Source organism: Aptenodytes forsteri, unplaced genomic scaffold, assembly GCF_000699145.1.
Source record: "Aptenodytes forsteri isolate BGI_AS27 unplaced genomic scaffold, ASM69914v1 Scaffold115, whole genome shotgun sequence".
Taxonomy (NCBI): Eukaryota; Metazoa; Chordata; class Aves; order Sphenisciformes; family Spheniscidae; genus Aptenodytes; species Aptenodytes forsteri.
The window spans coordinates 888,492-904,050 of NW_008795319.1; the positions used below are offsets into that span (position 1 = coordinate 888,492).

Consider the following 15,559-nt stretch of genomic DNA (forward strand, 5'->3'; position numbering starts at 1 on the left):
CTGTGTAAGCACTGCTCAGCAGTAATGGAAACATCTCTGTGTTATCAGCACTGTTTCCAGCACAAATCCAAAGCATAGCGCCATACTAGCTACTATGAAGAAAATTAGCTCTACCCCAGCCAGAACTAGGACACAGCTGCTTTCTGTTACTCTAAGTGTGGGATGGACAAGCCTAAGAATAACCAAACAACATGTAATGTCCATACTCTACATCTTATACTTTTAAAATACATTCAGAAATATCCATTTGCTGTTGTAGTTATAAACAAAACACAGGATGGTATATGCCATAAGAAAAGACATGGCAAAGATGAAAGTTGTCATATGAGGCAAAAATCTATGAATTTAGATGCTTTAAATGAAACAAAGTTATGCACTGGCTTTTAAATAAAATATTGTTTTCATAAGTGTCCTGGTTTTGGCTGGGATAGAGTTATTTTTCTTCTTAGTAGCTGGTATAGTGTTGTGTTTTGGATTTAACATGAGAATAATGTGATAGCACACTGATCTCTCCCCCCATATTATTTCAAGTATTAAACTGGTCTTATCTCAACACACAAGTTTTCTTACTTTTGGTCTTCCGATTCTCTCCCCCATCCCACCAGCGGGGAGGGTGAGCAAGCAGCTGTGTGGTGCTTAGTTGCCGGCTGGGGTTCAACCATGACAATAAGACAGTTTTTCATATTATTCTAATGATGAAAGTATATACCGCTTTAATTGTGATTTTGTGGATGGTGCTTAAATGTGAGAGTGCATTTGCTAGGTTGTCAACATCACTGTATAGTGTTTCAAATGGAGAAGATTACATGACTCAGTAGTTGTCTGCTGATTTCATTGTTGTTGCAGGTTGAAGTGCACTGGTCTGCTCTTATTTTGGTGCAATATTATTTACAGATGTATTCAGTTTTAAAGGGAATAGGATTGTTTAGTAAATAAATTTGCAGTGGGAAAACATTCCCAGAAACTTACATGTGGAACAAATCCTTAGTTTTTATCTTTAAGAGGGTATCATTTTTTTCCTCTACTTTGCTATAATCTAAATGATTTAAGACATATATAGTCTTTATTAAATTAAAAACTTCAAAGGACTTTTGAGATTTCCACAGAATATAATGTTCCAAATAAAGTTACACTTACATTTTCCCCCAGTGTCTGTTGAAAGTTAATTTTCCTTATTGTTTCACATATTTTTTTGTCACGTATTTGTTGTAGGTTTTTGAGTTCATTTCAGTGGCTACAGCATTTGTAGACAGACAAATTTAAGGGATCACTCAGCGTATTAATGCTTGAGGGTTGGAAATCAAAACATTTCATTATTTTTAACTCCATGAAAAAAATTGAGTGCAGTGATTTGCTGGAGAAACATAGAAGAGTGCTGTAAGGTACAGGTTCCCAGGAGGACTACAAGTTGCTCTTCTGTCCATTGCAGGATCTAGACATTGAACACCTAGCTCCAGACCTGGAATTTATGAATTTCATAAATGTGTGTGAGATACCATTAACCATGCAGTTAATGAAACGAATGAGGCAGCTAAACTGGAGATTTATAGCCGCCCACACCAAGTGACTGAGGCTCATGAATGAGGCAGCTAAACTGGAGATTTCTAGCAGCCCACACCGAGTGACTGAGGCTCAAGGCAGACAAGAGCGTTCAATGGGACTGATGTGGTTGAAATTCAGCAAACATAGACACCAGCCACCCAACTGGGTCAGATGCCAATGTGAAAGTGAGTTTCAATGGCTGAACCATCTTCCTAGATACCAAGTTAACTACCTGGGTATGGCTAACTGTGTCACTTTAACCCTTCCAGGAGAACACTCCTGGCTCCCTTGAACAGCTGGAGCTGGGGACTTACTGGCTTGACAAGGTGAATGGAAAATATTCACTGTCCTTTTTTTGTGTTGGTGGCTATCTTTAATACATATTTTGCAAACACATTCATCCTTCTCGAAGACTGTAGATGTGCTGAAGCAGGGTAATTACAATGGAATAAATATTAAGTTAAAACTAGATAGTTATTAAATATACCTGAGGCATTTCTTAATCTTGTGTTAGAAGAGAATTCAATATTACTTCTATAATATTCTTTTAAGTGAGAATCAGATCTTAGCCTGGGGTGCGGGGAGAAGAAAAAAGGCGCACGTGAAAAAAAATAGCAAATCATTTAATATTTTGTCAGGTAGGAGCATCCTAGCCACAGTTTTGTTCGCTCTGGAGCTGTTGTATGGCAATGGCAAGACTGTTAGATATTACAGCCTGTGTTATTCAAAGCCACTCAGGCCCTCCAGCTCACGCTTGCCAGCTTATTTGTCACATACAGTATGTGTTGTTCTTCTTTCAAGGTATTGCCCTGAAAGTACTTTTTTTGGTCTTACATTAACTAAACCTGAAGCACAGTTATGTCACTTGCAAAGGAATGCCATCAGCAAAGCATTACACATCAGTCTCAGGTTTTTAGATGCTTTTGACACTCAAATGTTATAAAACTCTGTAATTTCTGGTTTTTTCATGAGACTGAGTAGGTATTCCGAATTGCAATTAGTGAGTACTATGGGCTATCAACTTGGCAAATTACAAAAAATGACAAATACTGATAACGGGGAAAAAAAAATCACATTTCTTGTATGCGTATTTAACACAGTGATTGATTCTTCACAGTTAGCAGATCTGTTACGTTTATATCAAATTACAGAGTGATTACTCTTTCTAGATATATGTTAAGCTTGTTTTTACAATCAGCAGTGTTAAATGAAGGGTAAATTCAGGGATCTGCTGCATTGGTTACTACTATTGCAATTAGCCCTGTGTACTGTGGAGGAGGAGGCTCGGCAGACCCTCCGGTTTGCATGCTACAGAGCAGGCCGGGGCAGTTTCAGTTTGGAGAATGGAGGGGGGTCTTTCTGTGCCCGGTATGTTTGCTATGTAAACCAATGGAAAGTCATCTGTGCCAGATATTGAGTTAATGCTGGTTATTTTCCTTCCATAGGCTCATCACTGTGAGCAAAAAAACTAAGAAAAAAGAGTCTGTTTGGTTAGTGTGCATGCAGACTGCTCTTGGAATGGAGTGCCGCAGTATGTGGCTTTTGAGAATAAGCTCATGAACAGTGGCAATATATCTAACAGTATTTATTCTGCGTTGTCCAAGTTTGTATTCTGTCCTGCCGCATTTGATTGAACGAACAAGTAGAGGACAGTATCTGTTGTCTTAAATTTGTACAATTTTCACTTGAAACATAGTTGAAATTTAAGTATGAATCAGACAGATGTCCTACCTGAACACCTTGGCAACAGAATTCAGCACCAGTTTGTCTTTGAATTAACACAGTATTACTTAACTGTTTTCACCTTGTCAACGTTGTTTTGGAATGCTTTGCTCCTCTTAAAATATTTTATTGCATTACCACTTCAGATCAGCCAAGTTCTCATTAAAAAGTCTTGAAAGATACTTGGTTTTCCTCTGTAAGCGTAGAAAAGTAGAAGGTAATGAGCTATAAGGAAGAAAGATTTTATTTTCTTGCATTTGTCCTTAGTAATAAAGAACAACAACAACAAAAACAATATAGAAGATGGGGGGGGGGAGAACTAGGATTTTGTAAAATGTTTTTGAGTGCTTTCTCAGGCTGGTTTACTTTCCATAGAGCTATGTGAGTTTGCATATGTCAATCAATTTAAAGTAGTGCTTTGCTTTGATTATGTACGTGACTTGAGAATAAAATTAATGTTTGCGTAGTGCTCGGTACATGTAAACTGATACATAAATGCTGCTGTAAGTATAATTACTTTAATAACGAAAGGCGAAATCAAGTTGACTAACAGAGTTTTTAATTAGATTAACATAAACCATTTGTGATTTAATACAATGCTGTCTACAAAATTAGATACTATATGTGTGTATGTTAAATCAGTTCACTAACATACTGGGTTCAAATTAATGGTTGTTATAATTTCCTTGACTGAAAAGAAATTTGAGTTTTATGCTACATTTTTACTAGTTCAGTATCACTAACTTACACGGGAAAGATACATTAGTTTTATGGTTGGGTATTCAGCCCTAACTTATCCTGGTTCTTGTTGACTTAGAACTTAACTTTGCAAATATAGCATCTGGCAAAGAGAAATCTTTCACCTAATATGAAATCATATTCAGCTCAGTAAGAGTAAGATGATGTGCTTGGAAATCCTACCGTATTACAGCTCCTTTAGATCTTCCTTTTACGTTCCAAACTCTTCAAGTTAGAAAAAAGTTGCTAGGTTGCTGCCAGTTAGCAAAGAGCAGATGGTGTTTATTACTGTGACCAGTAAATTGTGTATCTGTGGGAGTAATAAGCCCAATTAGCCAAATGTTGATTGTGCTTTTAAGTGTTGTAGTCTTAGTACCTATTTCCATACCTGTGCATATGCTCAATATAAACTAATTTAATTGTGCACTTTGAAAAAAGCTTAGTGGTGCACTTCTGCAGTCTGAATTGTTAGCATTCGTAGAAATATCATTTTAGATAATGTCCTTCACATGAGCCAGTCTTAGGTACACAATTCCAAGAACTCCTTATTACTTACCTTATATTTTATTTATTTCTAAATAGTAAAAGTTGTCTACTTCACGCTTGGCTAGGATGAATGTTAAAAGACAGGTGGCTTTCTGTCCGAAAGAGGCGCCTTGCCCTTGATTCAATAGAATATGACTTAAATACAAGGGCAAAATCATTGTTAGCTCAGCATACTCCGCAGTTTTTAAAAATACTGCTCTTCTTCAACAGCTTTCCATTAAGGAGCAGTCAGCCCTCAAAGAACTTCCCGACTCTTTGTAGACATGGGTTGGGATCAGTCATGACCTCTGACTGGCGATTAGTTTGCTAACAGCTCTAAGCTCCCCAACATGGGTAAAAAATCCTGAGAGCCATTCCTGTCTGCCCTCAGCCTCCCGCACCGCCCCAGCTGGGCTGGCCAAATAGGGATAAGCTTAGGAAAAAGCAGTTTATTCCAAGTTGCAGAAGAATTATTAGAAAGGCAAAAGCCAAAGATAAAATGTGACATTAGGATCCTCTTTCCCATTTCTGAGTTGAAAAAGCAGGCTCCGGCGTGGTCCTCCTGTCAGCAGAACCTGGTCCTGCTGCCTTACCTGCAGTAATACCCACTTTCATAACCGAGCCCAGTGATTTTAATGGCAGTAGTTTCTGCGATCACTCCCTGACCGTCCAAATAAGCAATAGTAGCCACATATATTCAGCAAGGCCTGTTTGATTTTTTTAACATACTTGACAACTCTTCACAGTCAAGGTCAAGTCTTCCTGCATGTCTGTTCAGTGCCTGGTACGATGAGTCTTTCTGGATATCTCTGCAATTAAAAGAATAAACCCCTTAAACTTGTTAATTGCAGATTTAATATAGATCCGCAACTTTAATTGGTTCCTTGGCTTTTCCTCAGTTACCTGACGTCAGAGTTAAAAACAGAATCACACAAAATAAAATGTTTGGGTGTCTGACAGATTAGCAGATTGCAATAAATCATACTGCTAACGCATGTATTAGAGAAATAGCTATTCAAATTTTCCTGAGTTAAGAAAGCTTAACTGAATAAAGATACATCAGACACCAAACTTTTTTTTTTTAATCAGAAAATCTATTTTAATTTTAAGGCTCATTTAAATTGCTTTATTTAAATGCCACAACTTGTTACCAAATTCTGACAGAAAACTGCTAAAAACAAAAAGTGAGGGGATTTTTGCTATCTCAATGTGGACTTGTATCTGGAAGATGTTTGTCTGGAGTCGCTGACCATCTGTTTCATGGAGTTATGCAAAAAATATATGTTCACTGTAGATTTAGATGCTTGCTATGAGCTAGTAAATATCCAGGCAAATATTGCAACATCTTCTTCAAGCACACCATAAATAGGAACTCCCAGCACTTTTCAAGATTAAAAAATGTGTAATAAAAAAATGTTTATTTCTTAGGTAAATCTTCTAGTCACAGTAGCTTTAATGATTCTAACTTTGTTACTCAGATTTAATTTATTCTTGAGATAATTCTATTGATTTAAACCAGAAATTAATTTGGCCCAGAGTTCTCAATAAGCTGTGTTTTCCCTTTGAGCATTTAATTTTGAGTCCATTTTTCTCCCTGTGGCCTGGCATCGGGTTATTGTTCAAAGCATAATGAAGAGATGAGACCCAGTCAGCTCTGTAGGAAAGGGCAGCCTTCTCCTTTCGTTCTGGGAGGTTTCAGTGGTGCAGTACTTTAAGAAAGCGTTAGCACATGTCCTTTGGAGTAGATCTCCAGAGCCCCTCTGAAGGAGTACATTCATTTTCTGCTTCTGCTGTTTGCTGTCTCCTGGCGTGCCTTGCTAAAGTAGAGCCCTGCAAAGTTCAGCCCTACCAAACAGGTTTCTCGGAAGCTCTTCTCCAGAGACAGCAAACATCACATTGCTGTAATAAAAAATAATACTCCATCCTCATCTGGAACACTTAAGTTCCTTTTGGAAAAGCCAAAAAGTACTAGATATTGAAGAGGTATTGGGGTAAGCAGCTACATACAGAGGGAGGCAAACTTGAACTCTGCGGAATCTGCTGAGCTATGGAATCGAATCGAATCGAATCGAATCGAATAGAATAGAATAGAATAGAATAGAATAGAATGGAGTAGTTCAGTTGGAAGGGACCTACAACGATCATCTAGTCCAACTGCCTGACCACTTCAGGGCTGACCAAAAGTTAAAGCATGTTATTACGGGCATTGTCATGCTTACAAAGTGTTGAGAAAAATAAAATTTGCCTTCATAATCTTCCAGTACTACCTTAATGTGAAGGAAAGTCCCCTGTGCATATCAAAAGGTGAGATACTTTTAAAATAAACACTATTCTAAAATAAATGAACTATCAGAAGTCCTAGAATAGGACCAGAAGAAAACTAATTTATAAGCAGGTCTCAATCAGTAAGGTTTTATTCAGGAGTGAATAATATCTTTGCCTCTTCCCCTTTTCTTTAGCACAGGACTGAATTTAGAATGATTTTTTTTTTTTTTTTAATTTCATGAACAGGGAAAGGTTTTTGTGAGGATAAGTAGCTCTGAAAATGGAAAGACATTCTGTCGCCCCTCAAAGGAGCTGATAGCAATGGTGAATAGAACACACTGAGAAATAACAAACCTATTTCATGTTGCCCAATCTAGTGCTGTTTCTATTTTGCTGTTTCTAGAAGAAACTCATTTATTCTCCCAGTTCAGGGCTTTGTGCTGCTTTATGTTACAGCTGGAAATGCTTGTCTGTCCCATTCTTTATTTATCTAGGTTTTGTTACTGTTCTGAACACTGATCTGTGTATGAAACAGAAACAGTCACTGACACAAACACTTCTTCTGAATGGCAAGTATATTCCTTGTTTCTGCTTGTAAAACCCAATTAAAATGGTGTTTATAAAATATGAAAAGTTACAGTTCTAGTAGGGATGTATTTGGGCTACATCAAACATGGAACCAAATATTCTTCTAAATGTAAACATGCATTTTCTATCAATCATTATATTTAGTCTGAGGCTTGAATGTTAATGCTGTAAACTATATGTTAGCTTTGTTATACCTATGGTATGCTGTCCTGAGGTAGTCAAAATCCTTACTAATACTCAATGGAGGTTTTTAATCTTGAAAGAACTGGAGGTTAGAGCTTTATGTTGCAACATAACAGCAAATTATATGATTCTTAGCTTAATTGATTACCAGCATTCTTCCCTCCATGTGCAGAAGGGAGGTGGGGAGGAAGACAGGTGTGGTTTTAGATCGAATAGATTTTATGGGGAGCATGTAGTGCTGCTGTACGGTGGAGTAACTTTCGATGTACTTCTGATGGTGCCACGTGGTCGGGCAGGCAGAACGGTGTCCCGAGTGTGTATGGCTGTTCTCAGCCTGAGGCCGCTGCTGGCTTCGGGTAGCCCCCCTGCCAGACGCCCCCCGTCACCCTGCCAGACCCTACAGCCTTGGCCCAGCGCTTGGAAAGTTCACAGTATACCTTGGCACGCGTAAGCAGAGCAGCAATTCCAGGCCACTGGTGTGATGGGTCTCACAAGAGAATTGAGCACTGTATGGCTGTCATCTTTTCAAAGGCCGGTTTATCACATAGTGAGAATAAAGTGAGTCCCATGTATACAACCAAGGTAAGGATTCAATGGTTGATTACAATTCTCAGCATTAAAAAATGAGGTAGTGATGAAAGTCAACAACTCCTATCTGCCTAGCTCTGTTAGCCCTGTTTGCGGCTGTCGGGGTGGGCTTCACCCCAGTGAGAGGGCTCCGATGCCAGGAGCCAAGGACATTTAAATATTCTAGTATTAGCTACAGATTCCGTACAGCACAAGTTCACTATCTTTCTTTTCCCCGTCTTTTATACAACACAGATACAGTAGTGGAGCTGTGTCTATTTGCCTTGGATGCCTGCTTCGAAGTTGGCACTCATCTGGACAATTTGCTTTAATATTCCCTATACTGAAGAAACTTGCCCTGAGTTTGCAACTTTATATAAATCAGATGTTATGTAAATATCAACTTATAAATGTGTCTCTGTGTGTTTAATATCAATTCTGTGATAATTCTGCTGATATTATGACTTTGGAGAACAACACTTGACATGTCCATATTAAGGTAAGTTCAAGTATGGCAACGAGAATAAATATGCATGGCAATATTCTTGAGGTGTTGCAGTACGCTTAAGACTATCACAACATTGCATGTAAGCTGCAGGATATATTTTAAGAACTAGTTATTTTACACATTTTGTTTACAGCACAGGTTATAATTAATCTCTGGCATGTTATATAAACCATGTATGGTTTATTAGCATAATAAATGCTGACACTGGGAGACAGGCTGCCTGTGCTGTGATCCAGCTTGACAACACCTGGTTAGTTTTAGGGATTCTCTTCTCAGTGTCTTAGCCCAAAGCAGGTGAGATGTGTTGATGTGCAGCATGTTTCACTGCAAGGGGTTTTGGAGATGAGCAAGTCTGTGATTATATATGTATTCATGCATGGAGTGCAATCCTAAGCTTTTCACTAACATAGGCAGGCTTTTAGTAAGAAATTTCATGTAATTAGTTCTTAGGACTTCTCCATTTTCTTTATACTTCTTAGATATCTAATCTTTGATTCAGTCCTAGCATATAGATTTGAGCAGAATGTCTTACACTGTCATTAAGTATTCTCTGTAAGTGTTTAAGCACAAAGCTTTGCAGAGGGATGGGAGCAGCACAGTTTGGGAAAGAGAATAATTTTTGCGTGTCCATGTGTGCGATATCATTTTTGGCTTTTTCCATAAGTAAAAAAAAAAGTTTTGTGAACAAAAACTTTGATGGAGACTGAGAAGCCAGAGTGTTACCTTTGGGCACCTTACCGTTTGATTGCTTATGCGGGATGGAATGTGAAAGTAGTCAAGATGTAGATAAACCTGGTGAAACTGTGTGTATATTGGTTGGGGAAGATGTTGGGGAGACTAGCTGTGGATACTGAAAAGATGTATATTCTCTGTCAGGTTTTATTCTGCACAGGAGAAAGTTTATTGCACAGCTGTTGACACACGAAGCATCATGTGCATTTGATTTTGAGTAAAGCATCCCCTGCTATCACCTGATCATTTTCCCCCGAAGACCTCCATCTGTCTCCCACAGACAAATGATAAAAAAGTCTAGAAAATAATGTGCAAAATCCTTGCCATAAACCAGGAAGGGTTTCTACAAGCACACAGAAAGCCTAGCTCACGTTCATAAATATGATTGAAAAGTTAAGCCACCTATAATAACATCTAGTAACACAACAATAACCATATTTTTCAAGTGGAAGTCTGTTTTCTTCCCAGCAATGAAAGCTTTCTGTTAATACTCTGTCTTCTGTATGTCATCATTTCTCAGCTATCCTCTCCTAGTATGAGCAGATATTATCCCAGAGACTTAGAGCTACTATTATTTGGAGAAAATTTGTACACATGGTGGAACTGGATCGGAACTAAGATTGCAAAATAAGATTTTACAGTTACAGTGTCTGTACCAGGAATGTGTGTTTGTGAGCAAGGGTTGTCATATGCAGTCAAACTGCCTGAGTTTCCACATTTTCCTTCACTATCGCTATATGCTTTGGCTCTGTGTGTGTGCATGTGGCTGTAACTGGAGCCTAAGCTTTCCAGTATTAAAATTGGTTCTGCTCAGGTTCTTGTCCAGCATATCTTAAAAAAATAAATGAGGAATAAAGTTGTGTTTCAAATTTCTTACAATTTGTGCTGTTCACTGAAACATTCTCTTATTTGTGTGCTGGTTTTACCCACATGTAAACATGAAGGATTTAATTTTTCATAAGTTGTTGAGTCAAAGTTACTCTACCAGTATTTTCAGGCTTTGGGGAGTTTTGTGGTTATAGACTGGTGCTGAGGTTAGCCAGTGGCCCTAGACTGACACTGGGGAGACCAAGCACAGCTGCTGAATGTCTGATATAGTGCACTGGCTTTTCTGCAACTTTAGACAAAACCAAATTAAGAGCAATTCAGTCAGTTGTAACTAACTGCTTGCTTCCTGATATGTGCTTTTTAGAAGGTGGATGAAATGTGAGTGTCTGTCTGCTACATAATCAATAGAATTAAAATCCTCAGCCACTTATTTCCTGTGAAGTGATTAACATCCACTTAGTACATAGTTTATGCTGGCTATATTGCTCCTTTGCAGCAATATGTCAATGTAATTATTAGACAGTTTATGAAGTGCTTAAATATAAATGGTCAGTATAAATCTTCATAGAGTGTATTTTAATAGTTTTATTCCATTCAGAGAACAAATGGAGTCGAGCTTTGGCTGGCCTTTTTGTAGTCTCCTCCAAACTTATGTAGCAGTATAGCTCTTCCAGCTTTTGAGGGACAGCTTTTCTTAATATTAAGAGACACTGAAAGGATGCAGCAGTAGTTCTTCTTTGATTAGTGATGTAGAAGTGGCACAAAAGATTTGGTGTTGTAACTTGTGAACAGCCATTCTGCAGGTAAGGTGGTCCCTGCAGAAGGACGAAAGCTCTGCTGTCTGCTCTGCCATCTCTAATAAACTTTCACATACATGAGACATATAGTTTCTGAAATCTTACTTCTATCAATAGATTAAGTCCAAAGTCGAAATTCAGTCCTTGCCATTCCTTCCTCACTGTTTGGTTTATTTTCATATGAAATTTAACAATCAATTTGAAGCCAACAACTTCTTCTAAGCCAAGTTGTCCCTGGAAGAAGCATAGCTACAGTTTCAAGACATAGTATTGTTGATGCCATGATAGGGCATTGTCTCTAAATCCTGCCCCAAAATGGAGTAGGATTTATTGAAGAGTTGATAACTTTTATTAAATCAACAGATAGAGTTGGGGAAAAATGCAAGCACACAAGCTTGAAAAATCTTTTTTTGGAACTTCAAAGCTTGCTGGGTTTTTCTGCATCACTACCACTTAGAACTTCCCCCTGTACATGTTATCTTGCTGAAATCAGTTATGTTAGTTTAGGTGGCAGTAGGTTTCACCTTTCATATTTATTTTTCCTGTGTTTACATATTGTTTTCTTTGATGGTTTAACCAATATTTGAAGGAAGTTACAACTGATTTATAATTAAGATACTGCACTGAAAGCCAGCTTGGGTTCTGGGGTTATCTGGCTTGATTCTGAGTTTGGTTGTTACTAACATGGCTGATGCATTTGTGTTGTTATATTCTTGCTGGCTAAAGTGGAAACAAGAATATTTCCCCATTTTTTCCATTTTTAAAAAAGAAGGTAATGCAAAACAAGGTATGTTATAACACTTTTTTAGACATTCAGGTGTATTTTTGACGGCAGCATATTCTTGGTTGCTATTTCTTATTGTCATGTTCTTTATCTCTGAAATAAAAACAAGGAAGTGCTGTTACAATGACACACCTTTTTCCTTGGCTAAGCTTATTCTTTGTTGAAAGCCAGGCCAGAGTACTGTCTGTTCAGACTTCAACATAATTTAGAAACATTCTAAGCAAGTGCAAGTTCCCAGTCAACTTCCAAAGACAGCATGCCATAGAGTTTTAAAAAGAATTTGGAAAGCATAAAAAATAATAAATTGAAGAGACTACTGATTACAGAATAAACAAATTACTGTTACTTAATAGACTCCACCCTTTTTGCGAGTTTGCATCGACAAAACATTAACACCTCATTTATTTAATGTTCTGTCCTCTGATTTTCATGTAGACATCTCTTCATACAGAAAAAACAATATTTTATGTCACATGAACTGTGCAGTGTTTAAGAATATTAGCAGCATGTCAGACAAAGCCCAGAACTCTTTAAAATCCTCTCAGAAAATATCCTTGAGTATCTGCAGTGATCTATTGTTTCTGATTTGTTCCATTGCTGGCAAAACAGATATTTGAAGCCGATACACAGAACAGCACTTATTTTAAAATCAATGTGTAAAACATCAATTCCTAAAAATCCATCGAAAGCTCTAACTTTGCAGAATATATTACTTTGTCAATAAAGCTGGCTAATTCAGGAAAGAATGTATGCATTCCCTGGGTTTCACCTATACCATCTGATAAGCAAAGATCCTGTTTAGCAGTTAGCTAAACCTAAGCATCCACTGGCCCTTTTCATCCTAGAGAGGAGCCTCCTGGGGTTCAAATAAACCATGAATGCTTTTGCTGCCTTTCACACTAGATGAGAGGATACCTCGGTTCTCCAGACTTGTATCCCAATGAATTAGGCTCAGAACTAAGTAGGAGTATTTTTTTTAAAGGAAAGTAAACTTTTCTCTTTTAAGCAGCTTGTTTATAAAGTTTTACTAAGTTTTTTAAAAAGTGCCTCTTGGTCTAAAATAGTTCTCTTATTTGCTTTCTAGTTCAATTTTGTTGGGAAATTGCTTGGACCAAGAGGAAACTCCTTGAAGAGGTTACAAGAAGAAACAGGTGCCAAAATGTCCATCCTGGGGAAAGGATCCATGAGGGATAAAGCTAAGGTACTGTGTCTGTATTCTGGTTGCAATTAGTGTCGATACATTTGTGCTTTAGCTGTTAGGCTTAGATTGCCTGTCTACTTATTAATGACTCAATTAATAGATTCATACTAGACTCTGACACCAAGGCTTGTTTGGTTTTTTCAAGTTACATCAATTGCTTAAATACGATTTTTCTCTTGCTACACAAAGCTTGCTTCCCATATAATTGTAGACCATCACAGTTACTATAGTACCACTGTTGTTTAAATAATTAACCTAAAAGAGAAACCAGCTTAAAGTTCATTTGTTCTGAGACAAATCCGTTTCTCCTGAAAAAGTATAACTTGTATAGATTACTGCTGTAATATTGGTGTACATAAATACGTTTTCTCTTTCGTTTGTTGTTTCTTTAGAGGTGGGACTTTTTTAAAAGATTGAATATTTATTCAGGACATAGTTCTAAAAAAGATAAAAAAGTGGACATTATGCTTAAATGTGTGTAAAAATGCACTATAGACAAAAGAAAAAAAAAGTGTTTGGAATCACTGCCTGGTCAATGCACCTAAGATAATTATTTGTAAGGTAAGGCAGCTTCATATATATCTGATCCAAATAACAAGTACTGATTGCATTGTGGCGTCTTACTTTACAGTCTGTAGAACAGCAGTATTATGGTCAACACAGAAATAATGACTGCTAATTTCACTGAACTGTATATTGCCTTTAGTAATGTTGTGCATTATTCTGTGCTTTCCTTTCTGTCACCTCTCTCATTCGTCTCAGTAGCTAAAATAAGGAAAGAAATAACATGCCAGAATAAAGGAAAGACTAATCAGGATTTTATGGTTGGCATTATTTGGTCTTGGTAACGCGTATCAGCAGCAGTCACACTTGCATTATGAGGTCTCCAATTGCAATATTGAAAAAAAACCCCACAAAACAGACAAATTAGGCACACAATGTATTTCATTTTTTCAGATTTCTTTATGACATTGGGCATACTGACACTTCAATTATCTATTTAACATTACATTTATGATACTAAACATTGAATACACTACAGATTTTATTTCTAGGTATTGACAAGTAAAATATTTTATGACTTTTGGCTTACCTCTGGAATGATAAAAAATGGCTTTCTGCATAAATGAATGCATGTGCTGCTAAGTAGCAGTAATTTGCATCAGTACTGCATCTGCCAGCTCCATTCTCAGCCACCCACTCAGATTATTATTGCCAAGAGCAGCAATTGCCCAGACAGGGGAGTATGAAGGGCTTGTTACCAGCTGAAGACGTTTAAACACACATAAATAAGATAGACTAAGTCCTCTGATTTTGAGATCAGTGACTCTTCTTATCATACCATTTGAATTTCATCTGATCATAATGAACAGTGCCAGCATGCCAGTTACTCATGCATTCACTCATGAGTATGTCAGCAAAAACAAAATTCAGGGTATTATTTTTTTTCCTCTTTGTAGAGTATTTAGTCCTTAAGCATAATCTGAAGTTAAGTATGAACTTCATGGAAACTCATTCATATGAGAATGGTGTAAAAATGAAGTTCTAGAGTAAAATAGCATTAAATATGGCAGTGATGAAAGCAACTTCTGTAGAGAAGGCCTTGTAAGCGACTGTTATCTTAATCCATTTTCAACATTACTGAATCAAAAGAAAACAAAATCCCTATGCAATTACAGTGAGAGAGAGAAATTATCTGATCCGCGTACATCACTGTTACCAGTTCCAAGCAAAAGATCATGGGAGGGGTTATAGTTACAATTAGCATTTCAGAGAGGATATTCTAGGTTGAGATACTGGTAAAACTTAAGGAAAATATATTTGACTCTGAGCATAAATAATAACGTGAATTGCTACATCACTAAGGAAAATACAACTTGCTCTGGTTAAAACAGTTTTCTTGCCATAGAACAAGCCCACTAGTCTCATTTAAGCAGTACTTTTTTACTGATTTAAATACAAATTACCAAAGTCTGGAGGCTTGTTGTGGTTATTTTGTACCATACGAGAAATCAGCTTATGTATATTGGTGGATGAGTCTTCCTTCTGGAAGAATTTTCAAGAAAAATCTATGTAATTTCTCTCTGTAAACTAGAATTTCCTTAAAGCTGTCTGTATTATGCCGTGAACCATAATAATTCCTAGGCAGACTGCAGGCACGTGTGCTTTTCCCCTCCAGTCCAGTGCAGCTGGATGCTGAGCTGCGTCGGAGCAGCAGAAGCGGAATTTCTGCTGGAAAATACTAAATACATTTATGCCCTAAATCCTTAGGTACTTAGTGTTTGAAAAGAACTGATCCACTGATTTGGATTTTTTTAGTGCCAAAATTACAGTAAGCAAATGCTTGGCTCTACAATGAACTACTCTGGCAACACTCTGTAATTTTGGGCATATGGAGGGGCAGTTTCCAGTTCTGGGAAGCGGACTCTGTCAAGGGAGGTATATCTGCTTTTCAGAATTTCCTTATCTTTAAGAAAGAAATCTGTGGGTAAATTTCAGAGACTAAAGAATTTGTGCTGTTCTTTTCCAGAGCCTCAGGGGACACTTGTTAAGAGTGACGAGATTTTTGAGTATCCGCT

At 37.4% G+C, this 15,559-nt stretch overlaps 1 protein-coding gene across 1 annotated transcript in view; it reads left to right on the forward strand.

Moving 5' to 3' along the window:
• KHDRBS2 (KH RNA binding domain containing, signal transduction associated 2) overlaps positions 1-15,559 on the forward strand; it is a 312,654-nt gene that overhangs the window by 58,306 nt on the left and 238,789 nt on the right. Inside the window, exon 3 of the mRNA XM_009279735.1 lies at positions 12,864-12,980. Within this exon, the coding sequence (XP_009278010.1) occupies positions 12,864-12,980 (117 nt within the window). The remainder of the gene's footprint in view (positions 1-12,863; positions 12,981-15,559) is intronic.